Source organism: Dendronephthya gigantea, unplaced genomic scaffold (assembly GCF_004324835.1).
Source record: "Dendronephthya gigantea isolate DGI-Jeju-01 unplaced genomic scaffold, DenGig_1.0 000005F, whole genome shotgun sequence".
Classification (NCBI taxonomy): domain Eukaryota; kingdom Metazoa; phylum Cnidaria; class Anthozoa; order Malacalcyonacea; family Nephtheidae; genus Dendronephthya; species Dendronephthya gigantea.
Window position 1 is genome coordinate 1,604,853 of NW_021163015.1, and position 22,021 is coordinate 1,626,873.

At 42.3% G+C, this 22,021-nt stretch overlaps 2 protein-coding genes across 3 annotated transcripts; one reads left to right on the forward strand and one right to left on the reverse strand.

Moving 5' to 3' along the window:
• Nucleotides 1-66: 66 nt before the first annotated feature.
• On the reverse strand, nt 67-5,076 carry LOC114516057 (non-structural maintenance of chromosomes element 4 homolog A-like). The gene is made up of 10 exons (XM_028535416.1): nt 4,870-5,076; nt 4,467-4,547; nt 4,254-4,384; nt 3,979-4,121; nt 3,581-3,683; nt 1,994-2,081; nt 1,768-1,874; nt 1,568-1,616; nt 1,077-1,168; nt 67-840 (listed from the first exon to the last, which is right to left on the reverse strand). The coding sequence occupies exons 1-10, from the start codon at nt 4,952-4,954 to the stop codon at nt 742-744; spliced, it is 978 nt and encodes a 325-aa protein (XP_028391217.1). The 5' UTR covers nt 4,955-5,076; the 3' UTR covers nt 67-741.
• Nucleotides 5,077-12,073: 6,997 nt separating this feature from the next.
• Nucleotides 12,074-21,992, forward strand: LOC114516028. 2 transcript variants are annotated; one of them, XM_028535377.1, is made up of 4 exons: nt 12,074-12,429; nt 17,867-19,340; nt 19,449-19,807; nt 20,150-21,991. In XM_028535377.1, the coding sequence occupies exons 1-4, from the start codon at nt 12,377-12,379 to the stop codon at nt 20,217-20,219; spliced, it is 1,956 nt and encodes a 651-aa protein (XP_028391178.1). In that variant the 5' UTR covers nt 12,074-12,376; the 3' UTR covers nt 20,220-21,991. The 2 variants fall into 2 exon arrangements, with proteins under 2 accessions (XP_028391178.1, XP_028391176.1); XM_028535375.1 differs by lacking the exon at nt 12,074-12,429 and adding an exon at nt 12,454-12,859 and having other exon boundaries at nt 20,150-21,992.
• The last annotated feature ends 29 nt before the right edge of the window (nt 21,993-22,021 follow it).

Genomic DNA, 22,021 nt, shown 5'->3' on the forward strand with positions numbered 1-22,021 from the left:
CGAAATGTCTTGCAATATATTTTTTCTACAAATATGCTATATAATATACATATTTTTTTTCCCACAAATATGCAAACTTTCTGCCGGCAAACTAGTTGACAAAACCAAAAAAAGCAGTTCTGACAACGTTTCACTTTGGCAAATTACACAATTTGACAGCCATGACGTTACTTGATCCGGAGAAGCTTTAAGTTGTACACATCCACTGCAACAACATATTTTTTTATTAAGCATACTTTTTTATTAAGCCGCGGTAAAAATATGATCACAAATGTGCAAAACATCGTTCTCTGTTCTCGAGACGAAACAAAACGTTTTGTACAAATACTTTTAAAATACTTTCAGATTCTTTTTGTCCTTTTTTCGTATAATCTTGGTAGATAATACTTGTTAACTTTGAGAACTATATTATTAGGTTAACATTATGAACTTTAATAATGTGCAAAACATCGTTCTCTGTTTCGAGACGAAACAAAACTTTTCGTAAACAAATACTTTACAATATTTCGTATAATCCTGCATGGTATGGATAATACATGTTAGCTTTGAAAACTGTTTGCAAGGTCTTTGAGTCCGTTTTTTGCAACAACTTCGCCACAACAGGATACAACCGGATTCGTTCGGCTAATCAAAATTCATTCAACTTGCGCTAAAATATAGCCTTGAAGAACGGTAGTTTTCTTCTAAACACATCTATAATATAGGTTTAGATAATGCCCAAAGTGCGAGAGTCTTGCTGGATCAGTCTTCTTCCATACAGCTATCTTGCGTTGAATTTTGTTGTGTTGTTTTCCGAGTTGGAATGACGGGTTTTTTTATCTTAAACGTGCTGACAATGTTCTATAAAAATAGATCAAGATAGAGAAATATTAATATAGAGATACTCGTACAATATAAAAGGATCTAGGCTTGAACATCCCAAAACAAAATGCCATTAGAAAATGCTATATGAAATTCATCAAGATTCAACAAATTGAAAATTGCCGATGACAATTACATATATGTGGTAATTGTATTGTAAATTGGGGATAACGATTATTGTTGTACTATAAGCGATAAAGAAGAGAGACGATTACCCGCCAATCCTCCATTGTGAACGGCATAACGACTTGATTTCGTTTGATAACTTCATTACCATAATCTTTCTCTGAATACGGATCTGCGAGATCTGCAATAAATATACCCGCGTCATCGATAGTAATATTACGCCGTGTATATATTTTTTTTCATAGCTTAAGGCGGTGTTACACTATGCAACTTCCCTTGCAACTTGCAATGCAATTCTACTCCTGAGGCATCTAAAGTTGTCGAATACGAACATTTCTTATGATCTACTAACGTTTTCTTAGCATTTCGAACACTCTTGACAAATTAACATCCTTCAAAATAACAATTGCATTGCAAGTTACAAGGAAAGCTGCATGGTGTAACAGGGCCCTTAATCGCTGAGTTCATATCCTGAAATAGGCTTAAATTTGTTTGGGAAATGATAGGGCAATCCTAATAAACTGTAAGTAAGTTACCATTTTCCAGGGAGAAAGCAGGCTTGCATTCTGTGTATACTTACATACGATAGGGAGACCATTTTCGTCCATTTCAATGGCAGCATTTCCTTTCTGTGGGAAAAATGTGAAAACTAATTTAGCCTGTATTCGGCAGAAACCTTAAATCATATCTCATAGCATTCCTCAAAACAAAACAGGAATCTTGGACGAAGAGAGATTCGTTGAAAGTTATATTTTGATTTACGGCCATTTTGTGACGTACATTGATTAGGAAAGACAAGTGAAATATGTTCTCCACAGTTTGACTGAATGAATCCGGGTTTGTGACAAACTTGAAGAAAGACACTGATTTGGGTTCTTCATCATCTCCTGTATACACAAATAAAACATTTCAGTACGCGGAACTGTAGTTCGTTTACCGTAGACGTTGACCCTATTGGGTTCTGTATACTATATTTATACCATTGCAGTGAAAAAACCGGATATACCTGGTTCAGTGACATTTGCCAATGCTTCATACACCCTTTGGACTTCTTTAGTCGTTGACTCCTCATTGTTATCGTCGACTTTAACCAGCTAAAAACAATTGAAGGTATTGGCTTTTAGTGCCATGCATTAATACCGAATGCACAGCTCGTATACGACAATGCCCCGGCCTCAAACACTGCTCCTTTCCACAAGACGTTGGCGTATAGCTATGCAGGTTAACCTGATAGTAAAACAATCATTATAACATTAAGGTCTTCATTCTTTTGCGAGTAAAAAAGTTTTAATCAGTTTTCAGTTAACAAATATCTCGGCGGATTAACTCAGCGTTGGTCGCCGTTTTGGGGGAGAATACTGGTCTGAGAATGGAAAGACCTCAATAGAAAGATCTTTGATACTCCAACGCGCGTTCGTGTAGCTGTTTCATGGACAACGAAAGTAATAAAACTAACACAAAGGTAATTGTGTGTAAAATGTACTTCGGATTTCCTGTATAACTCCTGCAGTGATCTATAATGGGCAGTTTTCGCCCACTCAAGGAATAAGAGCCTTTGTAAACGACTCTATTTTTAAACCTTAGGCAGTTCGAAACAGTATGGTAATCTCGGGTTTTTCGTGAATGAACGCATGACTTTCGAGTTAAAATTGAAAAATTTAACTTTTAAGACTAGTGATTGTGGAGGAAGGCCTCGGCGGTAGTCGGTCATATGTCGTGGTCTGTTCTGGGGCCGGTTGCTCGAAAGGCGTTTAGCTTAAACGTTGGATATGTTCAAAATGAAAAACGAAAGTCAAAACAATCTATTTTATTGAACAAATGAGCTGAAATATTTCGATGTAAATAGTTTAATTTTCAATGGAAGTACATATTTAATGCATAAGATGCAGGCTCAGGCATTCACAATATCTATGAGAGTATTTTTAAACTCTGGCTAAGCTAAACGCCTTTCGAACAACCGGCCTCAGGCCGTTTCAGAACAAACGCTGACACGATACAACGTGAATTAATACAACGTTGAACATACATGAATGGCATACCAGCATGAAAAAGACAAAATGGTATCTGTTTGCCACAAACCACAAATGTAATTCTACAGTTGCAACTTGCAATTCTTTTGACAGATGCGAATGTGTTTTACGATGCGAAGAGAGGTTTAAGCCTTGTTTCCATTTTCACAAGTCATTTTCACCAATGAAAAATAGTCCAGATTTAAATTTGCCTCAGATTTGTCCTTATTTCTGTATTCAAATCGGTAAGTATTGACGGCAAACACATATCAAATATTCTATCACATCATCCACTTTGACATGTTCACTTGGACTAGATGGAGACCAGACTTACATCAGAGCAATGGGAAAAGAAAACATATAAACTGATCCTAAGCTCTTGTGTGTTTCACCAGCCAAAAAGAGTTTGCAGTTAAAATCCTTTTATGGCACTACAGGGCCCTACAAACTTGTAAAGTGGTAACCTTTAATCAAATTTAGTAGTCTTGTATTTTAAGAAGTTACAAAGTTTTCCAAATGAGAGATTTTTTATACCAAAATTCAATGCACAGTTTCACGCCACTAGATATGCACAGGGAACAAACCTGTTGGGGTGTGATTTTGGCAGCTGCACCTGGTTTGTCGCCACTCTTGTCTTTCACATTTTTTACTTTCTTCTTTGGAGCATCCATTGAGACAGGGCCATGCCTACATTGGCATGCAGAAAAAAATGAATAAAGGTAAGTGCTTGGTCCTCAATAAAGCAATAATGTTACAATGTTGCCCAAAGTGAAGAATAAAACCTTGAACACTCAGCTATTTGCCAAACCTGAGAACTGATGTTTTCCATCATGATGTTTTAGTCATGTTTTAAGGATAACCATTTCAACAGATCAAAATGGACATACCATAAAATTCAAACACAATATGGTATTTGGATGACTGTTAGTACAGTAGCTTATTAGCAGTTAGAACCAAGAATTATTAAGATGGCTTCACATACATGAATTCAATTGCTGCCGTTCTGCGAAATGACTTTTCTGCAATCTGTCCAATTGTATTCCAATGCAGAGATTCAAGCCTGACATCCTCTGCATTGCCCTCCTCATCTGACTCATCAACACGACGGCCACCCATAAATGTTATCTAAAGAAAAGGAAGGTTCTCATACAAAGATAACTACCAATCATCAATGCATAGGAATTATCAACTTGTTCATCATTTTGATTGATTTTCACACCAATGAGTGTTTTAGTAACTGTCATAAAACATCCATACCAGTTTCTCTGCAAATGTCCGTGGCTCAAATGTGACAATACCGGTCTGCAAGTGCTGCGCTCGTTCGTAACCCAGATTCGATACCAAAACAAGTAATTGGGCATCTAAAGCAGCCTCCCTTGTTCTGCGAACTTGAAACAAAAAAATAGTAAGCAAAGGCAACTGCAAACTGAAGAGAGCAAACCTTTATTGCAGTAAATTTTTCTTTAATACCTTTCTTAAACAACTCATTTCCTTCATCCAAGACTTGATTTAGACCATCTGATTCAGGCAGCACATGCTCATCTCTTTTCTCTGATGAAAGTCAGACATGATGGTTATAAAATTTATATCTTAAAGGCTCGAGAGTCCACCCAGGCCATCATATAAATGAAGTTATTGAAATATATAACATTATTATTGAAATGCCATATACATTTAATATTAAATCGATTCATCATTAACTATGAAATGTATACTGAAATGTATACAATCCATTATGAAATATATACGATATATTATCAAATATATACGAATTATTATAAAATATTTATATACGATTAATTACGAAAAACATGCAATCACAATGAATATAATGTTTCATTATTGAAGAAACATCTGCAAAATGGAGACTTACGTTCAGTGTCAGTTATCAGCTGTCGATATTCGAAACGCAAATTTCGTCTTTCGATCGGATCTTCATATTTGTCTTCTTCGTCCATGTCTAACTATTTAGTACCAACAATCTCACAACGCTTTCAAATTCGCCGATCTGCAGAGAGTAAATGTAATTTCGCTTTTCAATTGTGCATTTTATATAAACAAACAACTGAACACTCCAGTCACCTCTTCCCCCACGCTGTCAACCGTGTTTCCCGCGCTTGCGCGCATTTTGCGCAATTCGATAACATTCACATAAAACTGATCAAGAAACGTTATACTATTCCAAACAATTTCTAATTTTTTTCCCTAAATATATTTTTCCTATCTAGTCAAAGAAATTTCCTTTAGACGGCTTAAGTACTCATAGCATACAATCTCCTTGATTTATTTTTAAAAAATAAAGCGTTTTTTGTCTAATTTTTTAAGAGTTCACATCAGAAACGATAACTGTTAAAAAATTTATATTTGGTTTGACTTTACTGAAGAACTGAATTATTTAGGATTTCAATATTTCCACTAGAAAGTGACCCTTCCAAATAATACGTTCTGTCAATTTCAGTATTTCTGACTTTGGCAGAGACTTTGGGTGAGGTTATCGATTGTTACTAAATTTATCTCAAGAGCATGCGCGTGGGGAGAAGGTAGTTACTTTATGTGACCCCTATTATAATGTATCACATATTATAGTGTATCACATACCTTAGTCCTCCTCAGTCTCCCTCAGCCATCCTTAGCCCTCCTTAGCCCTCCTTTGGCCTCCTTACACCACCTTAGCACTCCTTAGCCCTCCTTAGCCCTCCTTAGCCTACCTTAGACCTCCTTAGCCCTCCTTAGCCCTCCTTAGCCCTCCTTAGCCCTCCTTTGACCTCCTTAGCCCTCCTTAGCCCTCTTTAGGCCTCCTTAGCCCTCCTTAGCCCACCTTAGACCTCCTTAGCCCTCCTTAGCCCTCCTTAGCCCTCCTTTGACCTTCTTAGCCCTCCTTAGCCCTCTTTAGGCCTCCTTAGCCCTCCTTAGCCCACCTTAGACCTCCTTAGGCCTCCTTAGCCCTCCTTAGCCCTTCTTAGGCCTCCTTAGCCCTCCCTAGCCCACCTTAGACCTCCTTAGGCCTCCTTAGCCCTCCTTTGGCCTCCTTACACCACCTTAGCACTCCTTAGCCCTCCTTAGCCCTCCTTAGCCCACCTTAGACCTCCTTAGCCCTCCTTAGCCCTCCTTTGGCCTCCTTACACCACCTTAGCACTCCTTAGCCCTCCTTAGCCCTCCTTAGCCCTCCTTAGCCCACCTTAGACCTCCTTAGGCCTCCTTAGCCCTCCTTAGCCCTCCTTAGCCCTCCTTTGACCTTCTTAGCCCTCCTTAGCCCTCTTTAGGCCTCCTTAGCCCTCCTTAGCCCACCTTAGACCTCCTTAGCCCTCCTTAGCCCTCCTTAGCCCTCCTTTGACCTTCTTAGCCCTCCTTAGCCCTCTTTAGGCCTCCTTAGCCCTCCTTAGCCCTTCTTAGGCCTCCTTAGCCCTCCTTAGCCCACCTTAGACCTCCTTAGGCCTCCTTAGCCCTCCTTTGGCCTCCTTACACCACCTTAGCACTCCTTAGCCCTCCTTAGCCCTCCTTAGCCCTCCTTAGCCCACCTTAGACCTCCTTAGGCCTCCTTAGCCCTCCTTTGGCCTCCTTACACCACCTTAGCACTCCTTAGCCCTCCTTAGCCCTCCTTAGCCCTCCTTAGCCCACCTTAGACCTCCTTAGGCCTCCTTAGCCCTCCTTAGCCCTCCTTAGCCCTCCTTTGACCTTCTTAGCCCTCCTTAGCCCTCTTTAGGCCTCCTTAGCCCTCCTTAGCCCACCTTAGACCTCCTTAGCCCTCCTTAGCCCTCCTTAGCCCTCCTTTGACCTTCTTAGCCCTCCTTAGCCCTCTTTAGGCCTCCTTAGCCCTCCTTAGCCCACCTTAGACCTCCTTAGGCCTCCTTAGCCCTCCTTAGCCCTTCTTAGGCCTCCTTAGCCCTCCTTAGCCCACCTTAGACCTCCTTAGGCCTCCTTAGCCCTCCTTTGGCCTCCTTACACCACCTTAGCACTCCTTAGCCCTCCTTAGCCCACCTTAGACCTCCTTAGCCCTCCTTAGGCCTCCTTAGCCCTCCTTAGCCCTCCTTAGACATCCTTAGCTCTCCTTAGCCCTCCTTAGGCCTCCTTAGCCCTCCTTTGGCCTCCTTAGCCCACCTTAGCCCTCCTTAGCCCTCCTTAGACATCCTTAGCTCTCCTTAGCCCTCCTTAGCCCTCCTTAGCCCTCCTTAGGCCTCCTTAGCCCTCCTTAGCCCTCCTTAGACATCCTTAGCTCTCCTTAGCCCTCCTTAGGCCTCCTTAGCCCTCCTTTGGCCTCCTTAGCCCTCCTTAGCCCTCCTTATACATCCTTAGCTCTCCTTAGCCCTCCTTAGCCCTCCTTAGGCCTCCTTAGCCCTCCTTAAACATCCTTAGCCCTCCTTAGCCCTCCTTAGCCCTCCTTAGACATCCTTAGCTCTCCTTAGCCCTCCTTAGGCCTCCTTAGCCCTCCTTTGGCCTCCTTAGCCCACCTTAGCCCTCCTTAGCCCTCCTTAGCCCTCCTTAGCCCTCCTTAGCCATCCTTAGCCATCCTTAGACATCCTTAGCTCTCCTTAGCCCTCCTTAGGCCTCCTTACTCTCCTTAGCCCTCCTTAGACATCCTTAGCTCTCCTTAGCCCTCCTTAGACATCCTTAGCTCTCCTTAGCCCTCCTTAGGCCTCCTTAGGCCTCCTTAGCCCTCCTTAGCCCTCCTTAGGCCTCCTTAGCCCTCCTTAGCCCTCCTTAGACATCCTTAGCTCTCCTTAGCCCTCCTTAGCCCTCCTTAGCCCTCCTTAGGCCTCCTTAGCCCTCCTTAGCCCTCCTTAGACATCCTTAGCTCTCCTTAGCCCTCCTTAGGCCTCCTTAGCCCTCCTTTGGCCTCCTTAGCCCTCCTTATACATCCTTAGCTCTCCTTAGCCCTCCTTAGCCCTCCTTAGCCCTCCTTAGGCCTCCTTAGCCCTCCTTAAACATCCTTAGCCCTCCTTAGCCCTCCTTAGACATCCTTAGCTCTCCTTAGCCCTCCTTAGGCCTCCTTTGCCCTCCTTTGGCCTCCTTAGCCCACCTTAGCCCTCCTTAGCCCTCCTTAGCCCTCCTTAGCCCTCCTTAGCCCTCCTTAGCCATCCTTAGCCATCCTTAGACATCCTTAGCTCTCCTTAGCCCTCTTAGGCCTCCTTAGGCCTCCTTACTCTCCTTAGCCCCCTTAGACATCCTTAGCTCTCCTTAGCCCTCCTTAGACATCCTTAGCTCTCCTTAGCCCTCCTTAGGCCTCCTTAGGCCTCCTTAGCCCTCCTTAGCCCTCCTTAGCCCTCCTTAGCCCTCCTTAGCCCTCCTTAGCCATCCTTAGCCATCCTTAGACATCCTTAGCTCTCCTTAGCCCTCCTTAGGCCTCCTTAGGCCTCCTTACTCTCCTTAGCCCTCCTTAGACATCCTTAGCTCTCCTTAGCCCTCCTTAAACATCCTTAGCCCTCCTTAGCCCTCCTTAGACATCCTTAGCTCTCCTTAGCCCTCCTTAGGCCTCCTTTGCCCTCCTTTGGCCTCCTTAGCCCACCTTAGCCCTCCTTAGCCCTCCTTAGCCCTCCTTAGCCCTCCTTAGCCCTCCTTAGCCATCCTTAGCCATCCTTAGACATCCTTAGCTCTCCTTAGCCCTCCTTAGGCCTCCTTAGGCCTCCTTACTCTCCTTAGCCCTCCTTAGACATCCTTAGCTCTCCTTAGCCCTCCTTAGACATCCTTAGCTCTCCTTAGCCCTCCTTAGGCCTCCTTAGGCCTCCTTAGCCCTCCTTAGCCCTCCTTAGGCCTCCTTAGCCCTCCTTAGCCCTCCTTAGACATCCTTAGCTCTCCTTAGCCCTCCTTAGCCCTCCTTAGCCCTCCTTAGGCCTCCTTAGCCCTCCTTAGCCCTCCTTAGACATCCTTAGCTCTCCTTAGCCCTCCTTAGGCCTCCTTAGCCCTCCTTTGGCATCCTTAGCCCTCCTTATACATCCTTAGCTCTCCTTAGCCCTCCTTAGCCCTCCTTAGCCCTCCTTAGGCCTCCTTAGCCCTCCTTAAACATCCTTAGCCCTCCTTAGCCCTCCTTAGACATCCTTAGCTCTCCTTAGCCCTCCTTAGGCCTCCTTAGCCCTCCTTTGGCCTCCTTAGCCCACCTTAGCCCTCCTTAGCCCTCCTTAGCCCTCCTTAGCCCTCCTTAGCCCTCCTTAGCCATCCTTAGCCATCCTTAGACATCCTTAGCTCTCCTTAGCCCTCCTTAGGCCTCCTTAGGCCTCCTTAGCCCTCCTTAGCCCTCCTTAGACATCCTTAGCCCTCCTTAGCCCTCCTTAGCCCTCCTTAAACATCCTTAGCCCTCCTTAGCCCTCCTTAGACCACCTTAGCCCTCCTTAGCCCTCCTTAGCTTACCTTAGACCTCCTCAGCCCACCTTAGACCTCCTTAGCCCTCCTTATTCTACCTTAGACCTCCTTAAAAGGCAGGGTGTATCAAAAAAAATGTCCAAATGTAAAAATTCCGTTTTTCAGGATATTTTGCAGAATTTGGCAAATTTTTGTGTTTCTAGAGATATTTAAGACTTATCTGGTTTACCTAGGCCAAGTTTGGTTTTTCATTAACAAAATTATGTTACCGGGGGGGTGGTTCCTTTCCATTGATATTGAGAGGGCTTGCGCGCGAAAATGTGAAGCTGAAATTGAGATATTATTTAGCTGTCTAAAAGTAGGAAAGCTTTTTAATAAACTGTCAAAGTTTCAGGAAAAATAATGCATACTGGGAGCAACGCGCGACGCCTAAAGGTGACAAATATTTCATTGCGCGCAGTGGATTAAATGCATCGTTGACTTTAGCGTGACCGATCTCATGCAAGGTGGGCAAATGAATAAATTAAAGCGAGAAACTGAACACAAAAACAAAGCGATTTATTTCTGATGTTAATCCTCAGCATGTCCACCATTTCATTCTAAGCAAACTGCGGCTTGTCTGAGCATACTAAACACTGAACAGCGAACCATTTGTCTGTCCATTCGCCTAGATTTGCCGGTGGTAGCGTATAGGCGATTTGCAAGAAAGAATTTCGAACGAAATGGATAATTTGAGGCAGGACAGACAAATGTGGTTCGCCGTTCAGTGTTTACCATGCTCAGACGAGCCGCAGTTTGCTTAGAAAGAAATGGTGGAAATGTTGAGGATTAACATCAAGAAAAAAATCTTGTTATTAAATCGTTTCGTCTTCTTGTTCAGTTTCTTGCTTTAATTTATTCATCTGCCAAGCCTTGCATGAGATCGGTCACGCTAAAATCAACGATGCATTTAATCCACTGCGCGCAATGAAATATTTGTCACTTTTAGAGGTCGCGCGTTGCTCCCTGTTTGCATTATTTTTCCTGAAACTTTGACAGTTTATTAAAAAGCTTTCCTACTTTTAGACAGCTAAATAATATCTCAATTTCAGCTTCACATTTTCGCGCGCAAGCCCTCTCAATATCAGTGGAAAGGAACCACCCCCCCGGTAACATAATTTTGTTAATGAAAAACCAAACTTGGCCTAGGTATACCAGATAAGTCTTAACTATCTCTAGGAACACAAAAAATTGCCAAATTCTGCAAAATATCCTGAAAAACGGAAATTTTACATTTGGGACATTTTTTTTTATACACCCTGTATTTTTGGAAAGAAATAAGATGTATAGACGGCTAAGGAGGTCTAAGGTGGGTTAAGGAGGTCTAAGGTAGGCTAAGGCGGTCTAAGGAGGGCTAAGGAGGGCTAAGGAAGTCTAAGGTGGGCTAAGGAGGGCTAAGGCGGTCTAAGGAGGGCTAAGGAGGTATAAGGAGGTCTAAGGAGGGCTAAGGAGGTCTAAGGTGGGCTGAGGAGGTTTAAGGTAAGCTAAGGAGGGCTAAGGATGTCTAAGGAGGGCTAAGGATGTCTAAGGAGGGCTAAGGAGGCCTAAGGAGGTCTAAGGTGGGCTAAGGAGGGCTAAGGAGGGCTAAGGAGTGCTAAGGTGGTGTAAGGAGGCCAAAGGAGGGCTAAGGAGGCCTAAGGAGGTCTAAGGTGGGCTAAGGAGGGCTAAGGAGGGCTAAGGAGGGCTAAGGAGTGCTAAGGTGGTGTAAGGTGGCCAAAGGAGGGCTAAGGAGGGCTAAGAAGGGCTAAGGAGGGCTAAGGAGGCCTAAGGAGGTCTAAGGTGGGCTAAGGAGGGCTAAGGAGGCCTAAGAAGGGCTAAGGAGGGCTAAGGAGGGCTAAGGAGGGCTAAGGAGGGCTAAGGAGTGCTAAGGTGGTGTAAGGAGGCCAAAGGAGGGCTAAGGAGGCCAAAGGAGGTCTAAGGTGGGCTAAGGAGGGCTAAGGAGGCCTAAGAAGGGCTAAGGAGGGCTAAGGTGGTGTAAGGAGGCCAAAGGAGGGCTAAGGAGGCCTAAGGAGGTCTAAGGTGGGCTAAGGAGGGCTAAGGAGGGCTAAGGAGTGCTAAGGTGGTGTAAGGAGGCCAAAGGAGGGCTAAGGAGGCCTAAGGAGGTCTAAGGTGGGCTAAGGAGGGCTAAGGAGGGCTAAGGAGGGCTAAGGAGGGCTAAGGAGTGCTAAGGTGGTGTAAGGAGGCCAAAGGAGGGCTAAGGAGGTCTAAGGTGGGCTAAGGAGGGCTAAGGAGGGCTAAGGAGTGCTAAGGTGGTGTAAGGAGGCCAAAGGAGGGCTAAGGAGGCCAAAGGAGGTCTAAGGTGGGCTAAGGAGGGCTAAGGAGGCCTAAGAAGGGCTAAGGAGGGCTAAGGTGGGCTAAGGAGGGCTAAGGAGGGCTAAGGAGGGCTAAGGAGTGCTAAGATGGTGTAAGGAGGGCTAAGGAGTGCTAAGGTGGTGTAAGGAGGGCTAAGGAGTGCTAAGGTGGTGTAAGGAGGGCTAAGGAGGCCTAAGGAGGTCTAAGGTGGGCTAAGGAGGGCTAAGGAGGGCTAAGGAGGGCTAAGGTGGTGTAAGGAGGGCTAAGGATGTCTAAGGAGGGCTAAGGATGGCTGAGGGAGACTAAGGAGGACTAAGGTATGTGATACACTATAATATGTGATACACTATAATATGTGATACATTATAATAGGGGTCACATAAAGTAACTACCGGGGAGAAGGCAGTCAATCAGCTGACCAGTGCTAGACGTGTACCGAATGTTCGTTTCTCTGCGAATGTCATCAAATTTCAAGTGTTGTTGATGTCGGAGCGTATAAATGTCGCGAGAAGTCTTCGTTTTTCTGAGGATTTCTGCAAAATCTAACGCTTTTCAAGCCGATCATAGTGTACCGGGTATCGTGGAAAGTGTTTGCTTCGTTTTGTATCGAACTGAAGTGGAATACGAGAGGGTACAGTAGACAAAACTCCGTAAAGACATCAAGTGCGTTTAGTACAGCAAAACTCGTTTGCCGTGTGTATAAGCCGTGTATATATTTATAGCTGCATGAACGTCGTTAATCTGAAACTAGAGGGATGGCACACTATACGTCCACTATAAGAGGACCAAGTCATGTTGTATCTCACAGGTAAGTGATTACGCTTGTATTTTCTCGTCAATGAATGAGCCAAAGCACACTTTTTCTGGTCAGCTACTTTGGCCATTCCTGTGGTAGGGCTTCGTTCCAGCAAGGCTTTCTTTTGTCAGGGTGGCAGGACACGCATTGTAATCTTCGCCCTAATTGCTTCCGCAATACGCAACACTCCGTTGTAAATGGATGTGCCGTTTCCTTTAAATATTAGCCCATAGCAAAGGGTAGCATCGTGAGCTTTCGTTTCAGTCGAAGTAACTGTTCGTTTGCACGAAGTCGAAGTTTATACTCATAAAGCAGCCTGGCCTTTTTTACTGATTATGTGGCCTCACTCGACAGCCTCGACGAATACCTTCCGTCGTCCAAATAACGTGTCAGATTTCGAGACACAAGCTGGTGAAATTGTTTGGGCCACAGCCCTGAATAGGTATGGAAAATCGTTGTTTTGCGGTTAATTACTAAGACCACTTTTTGTTTGATGTTTTTGTTTCATGCCCTCGTTTGAGTGTAGCAAATTAGTCCGAGCGATGTTACTATTGCGTGTTGTGGTGTTTAAAGCCCTGTTGTGGTCTATAGGAAAACTACAACAAATAGTCACGGAATTTCAAGCGAACACGCTTGTATTGTACAGTTTATATAACATGTACACTTCATTGAGCTTCTGCTACAATGCGTTTTGGCATCATTGTCTTGTTGTGATTTGTCGCTTGTTAAAATCTCTTCATTGTTGAATGTTTCGCAATGCGGTGTTTACACTGTTTTCAACTCTATTGTCTTTCTTGTATACCCGCATTTCATTGCCCTAGACAAAGCCGTCGTATGGTAACAGTAAACGAAGACAAAACCTTAACAAAATGCGCTCTCGCTAACTGAATTTGCCTGTTCATTTTGGGGAAAACTCGCGTAAACACAAGGCCTTGTTTAGCTACTTAAAGTGCCTTTCAAGTTTTTGTGTGTGAGAACTCGCGATAAGATATTGGCGGCTTGAGCACATTATGGTGTTGTGAAATCTGCGGTAATGTCTATATAAAAACTCGCCTGAAGAATTATTGTATTCCTCTATCAAATTACAAACGAAATTTTGTTCGTTACTCTTCTCTTTGTTGGTCAAACTTTGAATAAGAAAATCGCTTCGTCTGAATGTTGTGTTGTCTAGCAGAACTATTATCCTCGACGCCATCGTAGTAACGTTTTGTTGAAATAACCAAACAAGCTTGCCGGAAATGGGGGGTGTTGTGAAATCCACGAACATTTCATTGAGTATTTTTTGACAATACTCGCCTGGGGTGTGTTTAATAATTTTTGAAGGTTTGAATTTTGATTGAGTAATTTTGATTGATATTTGTATGTGACATGTTCAATACCACAGCATATGACAGACTCGAGTAGACGGAGTAAATTTCGGGTAACATGCCATCAAAATATTGACTGCCTGTGTGATTAGTGCTTTGTGTACAAAAGAACATTCAATAGACTTGGATATTGGCATGTCTTTGCCGTTTTTGACTGGCTTCCTTACTTGGTTAAATGACTTCCAACAATGTATGTATATTGATTGTGATATTTCATCCGATGATGAGATGAGGCGATAACTCCATGCTGTTAACTATAGATGTTGACCTTGCAAATGTTTCTTTCCAAAGAGACCAGCTTGCAACTTGTCAAGTGTATAAACAGGATGATTTGTGTTTGGGTTAGCCTATTTGCTAGCAATTTCCACGCTATTTGTAGCATGCCAAAAGTAGACTAATTTTACTCATTTCATAGGTAAGATACTTAGATGCACTTAGCTATATAATTTTATTCTGTGGTTATGCCAAAATATTCAACTTGTTTTTGAACAGTAGAGCTGTTCAAAATGTCTTACCCATGCTTACAATGTACTCACTTCAGTATGCTTTTGTGTCTTATGCCAAATAAATATACTTGTAAGTGAAAAAAGATATGCAACTAACATGCTCACATGTTGACTTTGGAGGTATTCATGCATCTAAGTGCTTCAATGAGGTAGACAGTATGTCTTTAGATGATGTGTAGGTGAAATCTATGTACAAGTTTATAAAATAAATGCATCGGTTAGCTCTGAAGCCAATGAGTTCATATTTATATAGTAATTTTCATTCAAAATGTGCATATAATCAACCAATAATCAATGTTTGAGTGTGTGTAATAAGTTACAGTTATACGTTATAGTTTACAGTCAACCCAAGATTTATTTGAGTCCAGAGTTCAATGTTGTTTATGATGATGGTTATAAACCTATTATCATTATTTAGCAGGCATAACTGATTGACATATTATGAATAATAATACAGTACAGTACTTTTCTTCACAGCATGTTTGCAATATCCACTCAAACAAGCTACTTAACCCTCAATGAAAGGAAATTCTCATACATGCACTGATGTCTAACACTGATATAAATCACTCAGACTTTGATACAAAATGTGACCTATTATAATTCCTGTTTGTTAACAACATACAAATTAGACAAAGAGGAAAAGGCAGTCCTAAATTTAACTCTAAACTAATTCTTCAGAGATGCATCCTGGCTCCTGAATTGTTTCTCAAAGGTTTTTAGTTAAACATAAGTCATTTTATTAGAGGTTTTCTCTGCCTGATAAAGTGTATTTTTCTTTCCATTTGAGTTCAGCAAAGTGTTTTTTGCACATTTGTTTTGGAAACTGAACAAGTAGCCTTTGTCAAAATATTTAATCATATTTGTACCTGTAAATTAGGTCTTCCTCATTGATTAATTAGCATGACCATAACAGTTTATCAACCTCTGCAAATTGGGGGTGTCATTGTTACAAAGGGGTGTTCCAAGGTGTGTTGCCTTGGTGTTTGTGTTTTTGTTCTGTTTCAAATTTTGCATATTGTTATGGGCAATTAAATACCAATGCACGCTGTCAGAGTGGGATGCTGTCTGTAATATTTAAATCATTTGAATGGTAGATTTTTAGCCAGATGGTAGATTAAGTGAACAAAGGAGATGGAATTCTAAGACTAATGAGGAAACGCCTCCGTAATTCGGGATAATTCACTTATAACAAAGCTTTGCCATGCGTCCTACGAGAAAAAGAATTTGCTTGTTGTTATGGGAGTAGGCGAAAGTTGATGAATTCACCTTCCAGGTGCCTTTATAGTTCGGGATAGTTTTAGTTTAGGGCAATATTATTTTCAAAAGACTCTTAAATTGGTGTGGTAAACAATTTTTCAACTCTTGCATTTTCGTTTCGGCTAGTGAGTTTGGTAGGCAATTTATGACGTCTTAAACTACGCTACAGACGAATTTTGAATACTAAAATATCAGCTTAGCATGTTGATTGTTCGTCTTGGCACATGGCCACAGCTAGGTTACGTACGTAAAAAGAATTGTTAATATTCAGGAAGACCAAATTCGCTGGCATCTTATGAGCTAATAATTTGCATAGCCGACCTATCTCGAAAACAAACTGAAACACATTCAAATATCAGCAGTGCCAGTGAATTCTCTACTATTACCACCTTATGTTTTACGAGTTTGGTTCTTTTGAATGAAGGGAAAGAATTGCTCATCTTCTTAAAAGTTTTGCGTACGTAATTCCTTCTTAAATTTGATGTGTGAGATATCAATGAAACGATGTTTACTTTATAAGTTATCAGTGAGGAATTGAGATAACCTCCCGGCGTCTGTCTGCTATGCCTATGATCCAGACTTTTCCAGTTATCATACTAAGGGGCTGTTTACATGAGCCCGGTTACCCGAGATTCAACGAAGCGTGAGATGATTTTGAGGTATTGAAATGAGCAGATAACATTGATCCTGGCAGTCGTATAATCACCATAACAATAGCATGTCCTTGTTTGGTGTCATAAAGACTTATCTCAATACCTCAAAGTCCTCTCACGCTTCGTTGAATCTCGGATAACCGGGCTCATGTAAACAAGCCCTAAAAGCACGAAAACGTGTACGAAAACAAAAAATTGCGAGTTCCCTAGAAATAAATCCCCAAATTCGTCGACTTTGTCATGCACATCTTTTACGCAGTACCCTAAAATGGTCATATTTAACTGATTTAAAAAATTGGTTTGCTTCTTTAAAGCTGTTAAACGCTCAAAGATTACTCTTCTTCATCTTTTTCAATGCAACACCTCAAATAATAATATTAGTAAATTAGTTTACATAACAAAGATTAGCGTTAAATAAGTGCAGTATAAGCTAGTACTTAAGATAAGAATAACATTTGCTGGCTTTTATCCAGTTCCAATCATTCGCTCTTTTCGTTATCGTACGTCTTAATACTGTTTTTACAAATATTATAATAGTGCTCTTACGAAAAATAATCGGCACTCGAATACAAACAAGTCGCCGCGGTATTTGCAATCGCGCTAAGAAGTGTAGCACGTTTTAAAAAACTGCGTCATCGGTTAATCACGTCTTTGTGTCAGACAGACGTCGAAAACCAGACAATCGTGTGTGTTTTTGGAAGTAATCAAATTAGAATAATGTGCGCGGCGCAGATTAGCATCACGGGCGTCGTATGGTCTCTCTATGTATATCTGTAAATTATTAAATGATCAATTATTTGTCGTATGCAGAAGGAATCTGGGCGGTGTGTTCGTTGTTGAGATTTTTATGCAATTTTGACAACTAATTCAGCTCTCTGGATTTCAAGGTGATTTTCAGAAAATCACACGGTAATTGACTCGGACGGTCAGACAGATTTTTTTATAAATGATGCGAAGAATTTTAAATGACCTCAAAATAGAATAAGTTTATGTATTTTATATATCCACTACAGTGGGCATTGCAACAACAGCTGTTATGAAAAGTGTTGTTTTCGGTGTTTCGATCTGAAAAAGGCGGACCCCTGAAATGCAACCGTGAGAATGTGGATGGTTACAGACTTTCGTGGAAGCCTCTTCTGTATTGATACACACTCGAGATTATTCTCAAACGTTGGCAGTTGAACTTCCCCTCATCTGGTTTTTAGATGATTTCTGTGTCAGGGAGATTTCGCGGCACAATTGTGCTAATATTTTATCTCATTCGAGCTGCATATCGTTGTTTAAAGGCGCTGCAGCGTACACTATGCAATTTTCCTTGCAATTGTAATTTTGAGAGATGTAAATTGGTAAAGAGTGTTCAAAAATCTTACAAAATGGTAACAGATCGTAAGAAATGTTCGTATTTGACAACTTTAGATGCCTCAGGAGTAGAGTTGTATTGCAAGTTGCAAGAAAAGTTGCATAGCTTAATACCGTCTTAAAGTAGCTACATTAATCAATTGCGATGCATTCTTTAAATTGAAGGGGTATTCTTTGCCTCCTCGCCTCGCCCCTTTGCTTTAAAAGGTAAAAAGGGGCAGCTATTCCTGCTGCACCTCCCCCCCAACCACCCTCCGTCATTCATTCACGTTGTACTAAAGCGCATTTTTATTGATTTTTGCAGTTACGTTCAATCGATAAAGCCAACGAAAGTGATGGATATTCACGACAAAACCTCGACCGATCACTCAATATTTATTGGTTATGGTTCAAACGCCAAGCGAATTAAAGATCGCTGGGAAGCAACCAAAAAACAACTTCGTTTCGAGAACAACTACATTGCTTTCAAATGGCTGCTTGATAGCTTCGTCGATGATTATTTGCGATCCAAAAACATGGAGGATACAGCGACGCTAACAAGAGATACTATGTATATTAAAAAAGAACGACGAATCGACGAAGTCAGTACGAGCCAGAGCCGACGACCAGCGACCCGCAGTCCCTCGAAGACCCGATTCGAGGATGGGCCCGAGAGGAAAGAGAATGGCATCGTGGACAATCAATCGCATAGCAAAATTTCCGAGTCGCGTCAGCATCACGTGCCGCCGATAAACGAACCCAAATCGGTCGGTAGCTCGAGGATGGCCGGCGGCGGAAATATGCCGATCTCAGGGCAATATTACAAATACTTCCCGGAATATTGGTCGCCCCATTATTATTGGCATGCAGGCAGTGTACCCATGAATTCCCGCATGGTGAACGTCAGTTCAGTGGCGGGGTTAAATCTGATGAAGACCCCCAGTTGTTCCTCCTTACCCACCGGGGACACCCATAACGTTGGCGGTGGGCTAAGGACAAGCGAATCACTGAAACAGTTGCACAGAGATGGAAAGGACGTGAATCGGGGGGAATCCTCGTCTGCGACGAGCGTCAAACGGCCAGCGGTAAACCTGGGATTTAAAACAAAGTCTATGCCTAACCTACAGTTCATCCCTAACGAGTCCGAAGTAAACTCGGATGAAGACGACGACATTGAAAGCGATCCTGAGAGTCAAGGTGATCTCATGGCCCTCTCTAGTCTATCCATGCCCAACCTGCGCAAAATTCCACCTGACCGCCCACCGCTCATGTCACCCCCCTCCCCACGTGGACGCTACGAGCCCGCGCCCCTGTCGCGCGACCGGCACGACGCCAGCATGTCGATGCCAAATCTGCAAGCGATACAGGGGGGGATGGAGAACGATGATCGAAAAAAGACGATTCGGGACTTCCTCATGAATCGGCTGACGAGCACAAAAGATCACGAACAGGGCGAAAGAAGAACGAAGATCTTCCAACCGAACGGTTACTACCCACAGTCGGAACGCAAGCTCGTGATTCGCGAACGCCTTCTGAACCGCATGGCGAAGCGCAAGCGCGAGGAAAACGCGCCGGTCCCAGGCTCCCACTACAACGGCAAGATGACGCCACAGGGGAACTCGCCTCTGAAATTCGCGAAGAAGCTGCCGCGGGTGCCCGAGAGCAGCAGGTTCTGGCCGGACCGGAATTACCTGCACGCACCTGCACGTGACTCGCGCATTCTCGAAAGGGAAGATCACGTGAATAACAACTGGAGGATCCCGCAAGGTGCTGGAACCTCAGAACAGCCGAAAAACATGGTTAGTAATTCACCACTTTCTGGTTTTATTTTGACCCGATTTTCCTAAAATCAAAGACCAAATTGTTTATATGCTCTCATCCTAATATCTGTTTTATCAAACCTGTAGTGGAATCGCTCTGCAATGAAGAAAACACATACAAACACTGGAATCTGGAACCCAGCCGATGTTCATGTGAAGAGAGAAAAGTCACCAACGGCCACCCAAAATGACGTAACGTCTGAAGAAGTAACGACGTCATCGGTCGACCCACCAGAAGAAGACGAACAGATATCCCCACGATCCCCGTCTGCAAATGACTCGAACGAGGAGAGAACTACCGAAGGGGATAGCAGAGGTGAGGAAGAGGAGGAAGGAGTAAGTGGGGATGAAGAGGAACACATTGATGTAGAAAATGTTAAAGACGATGAAATGAAGCAGTCAGGGGGGAGTGAGAGCGATCCAGATGAAGACGAGGAAGATGCAAGGTAAGGGGTTGGTTTTTGAAAACTCCATGATGACCAATAGGTTATGAAAAAGGTGTAACTAAAATCTACCGAAATCGGTTTTCAGAACTGACGCAAGAGTGAGCTTGCATGGATTCCTAGGAACCTAAGTGCCCTATGACCTGCTTTTCTGACTACAGTTCAAGTATACGTTACCCGACATTCAACAAAGAAGGTTAACTTTTAACTGTAGTTGAGGACAGAATTGGCCAATCAGAGTCGTGTATTTCTGAGTTAACTAGGATTTACCTATGCAATATGTAGTCAAGAGTTTTATACAACTGGTCCCTGGTCTTCACAATTCTCTTTTCTTCTTTCCAAAAGTGATGAAGAACGAAAGAACAAGAGAACAAGGAAGACAGATAAACCAAGAAAGAGACTAAAAGCAATGTAAATATATAAAATCTAGGTATAAATATATATATAGTATAGAAATTTGGGTAAGTATATAACTGCGAGAACTTTTTATTACGACGTAGATGAAGATTTATCGTATAAAGTTATAGAATTGTTTTCCAGGTGATCTGAAATGGCGGGAAAGGACTAGGGCTAGTTGTGAAATCAATTTTTATGCAGTTAAAACAAGATACTCGAAATATCCTGTATTTCGGTTTGAAATATCTTGAAATATCCTTTATTTCGGTTTTAAGGGATATAGTTTTTATAACTAAAAATAAGCACAACATTTCGACAAATTTCGTAAAGATTAATAAAAGATATAATCGACTAAATACTGCGAATGAATTTCTATTTCGACAACTCTTCTGAGCCCTGATTGCCTAAAATTTGCGTGCAAGATCACCTGGTTGTAACATATCCCGTTTAAAAATTGTCTGTGCGAACTTGAAGTCGTTAAATTCAGGCTTGATATTCTAAAGTTAAATACGTAGTGTAGCAGTTCGTCATTGTGGCCGATTATGAGTGCCACCAGTCACAACTAATGCTAGTTAGACGGTCCAGATAGCTATTCATGTGTGCAATGTTGTAAGCATACCTCAAAAGATGGTTTTTACGTGACGTCAAAGCGGCCATTTTAGTAGTGCACTCGTTAGGGTCCTACCGTTTATCTGTTGATAAAATTTATAGTTGTTCTTTTTTCAATTTTTCTCCAATTTGTCGGACTTGGACGTGAATTGAAACCATCTATGCTAATAATTGAAATTTTAGCAGATCTGGCTAAATGCTGACCACTGGTGGTGTGAAATTTCGCCAGATCTGTTTGACCTACCATTTCCCACTTCTGCCAGTTTTGTGCCCACACACTTTGTAAAATGTATAATACCATAAAGTTATCATACTACAGTGTTAAAGCGTGACGCTACCTCAAAGCTGTCCTCTATTTGACTAATTCACACTGCGATATGATCACTTTATAACATTCAACGCGCCTGGTTGTGGAGCTTGGCTGGCTCGCTGAACGCCAAAACACTTAGCGTTTTATCCACGAAGTCGTCGTATTGACGCATTCTACTGTTTGAGAAAATGCTTGAACTGTTTGAAAATTTACTATGTAATAGTACAGTCATTAGGACATTGTGAAATTCGTTGTGTCCGAAATATTTTTGTGCCTGGACGCCGGAACGATGATGACAGTCAAGGGAGATGATGACAGTCAAGGGAGATGATGACAGTGTACTTCTGTATTTTCACATGCTTGAGAATGTTTGCAAAACATCAGCAATTCAAATTTTCTTATCTTCTTTGTTTGTTGCACAATTTCGGTGCTGTGGAGTTACTAGGGTAATCACCAGGCAATCTTGCTATTCGTGAGGCTCGTTTACTGTATTTGTAATAATGGGGGTAGCTGCCCTGTCTAGTGGAAGGCCGATAGAGCAGCTGTCCTTGATGTCCCTAGTTCTGGCGTCCCAGGTACATTAGATAACTGTGAGTATATTTGATCTGTTTCGTTGGCTAGTTTGTACAACTTCTACGGGTGAAAGACATGATTTCAAATATAGTGTGTTACGCAAAATTATGGCTGAACTTTTAACTGTTTTTGTAAAGTCGTATTTTAGCCGCTATTACAAGACATATGAAAACAAATGTATAATATTTTACAGGTAAAAGTCAAAATGTAACGTCTTCGTACTGCTCAAAAAAGGCTTGTTATTCAGCCTTTCTAATTTTTTGCTGGCGTTCTATGATGTAAAAATATTGTAAATAAACATCACGAAGTATATTTCTTTAATTCGTTTT

What these genes read in the sequence shown, in the direction of transcription:
- LOC114516057 (XM_028535416.1), bottom strand. Translation starts at nt 4,954, where the DNA reads ATGGACGAAGAAGACAAATATGAAGATCCGATCGAAAGACGAAATTTG. An exon ending in GGCAAATGTCACTGAACCAG is followed by an intron (nt 1,875 to 1,993) that starts GTATATCCGGTT and finishes TTGTGTATACAG; the next exon opens with GAGATGATGAAGAACCCAAA. An exon ending in AAATGGTCTCCCTATCGTAT is followed by an intron (nt 1,169 to 1,567) that starts GTAAGTATACAC and finishes TATTTATTGCAG; the next exon opens with ATCTCGCAGATCCGTATTCA.
- LOC114516028 (XM_028535375.1), top strand. Translation starts at nt 12,753, where the DNA reads ATGTGGCCTCACTCGACAGCCTCGACGAATACCTTCCGTCGTCCAAAT. An exon ending in TGGGCCACAGCCCTGAATAG is followed by an intron (nt 12,860 to 17,866) that starts GTATGGAAAATC and finishes TGATTTTTGCAG; the next exon opens with TTACGTTCAATCGATAAAGC. An exon ending in CAGAACAGCCGAAAAACATG is followed by an intron (nt 19,341 to 19,448) that starts GTTAGTAATTCA and finishes TCAAACCTGTAG; the next exon opens with TGGAATCGCTCTGCAATGAA.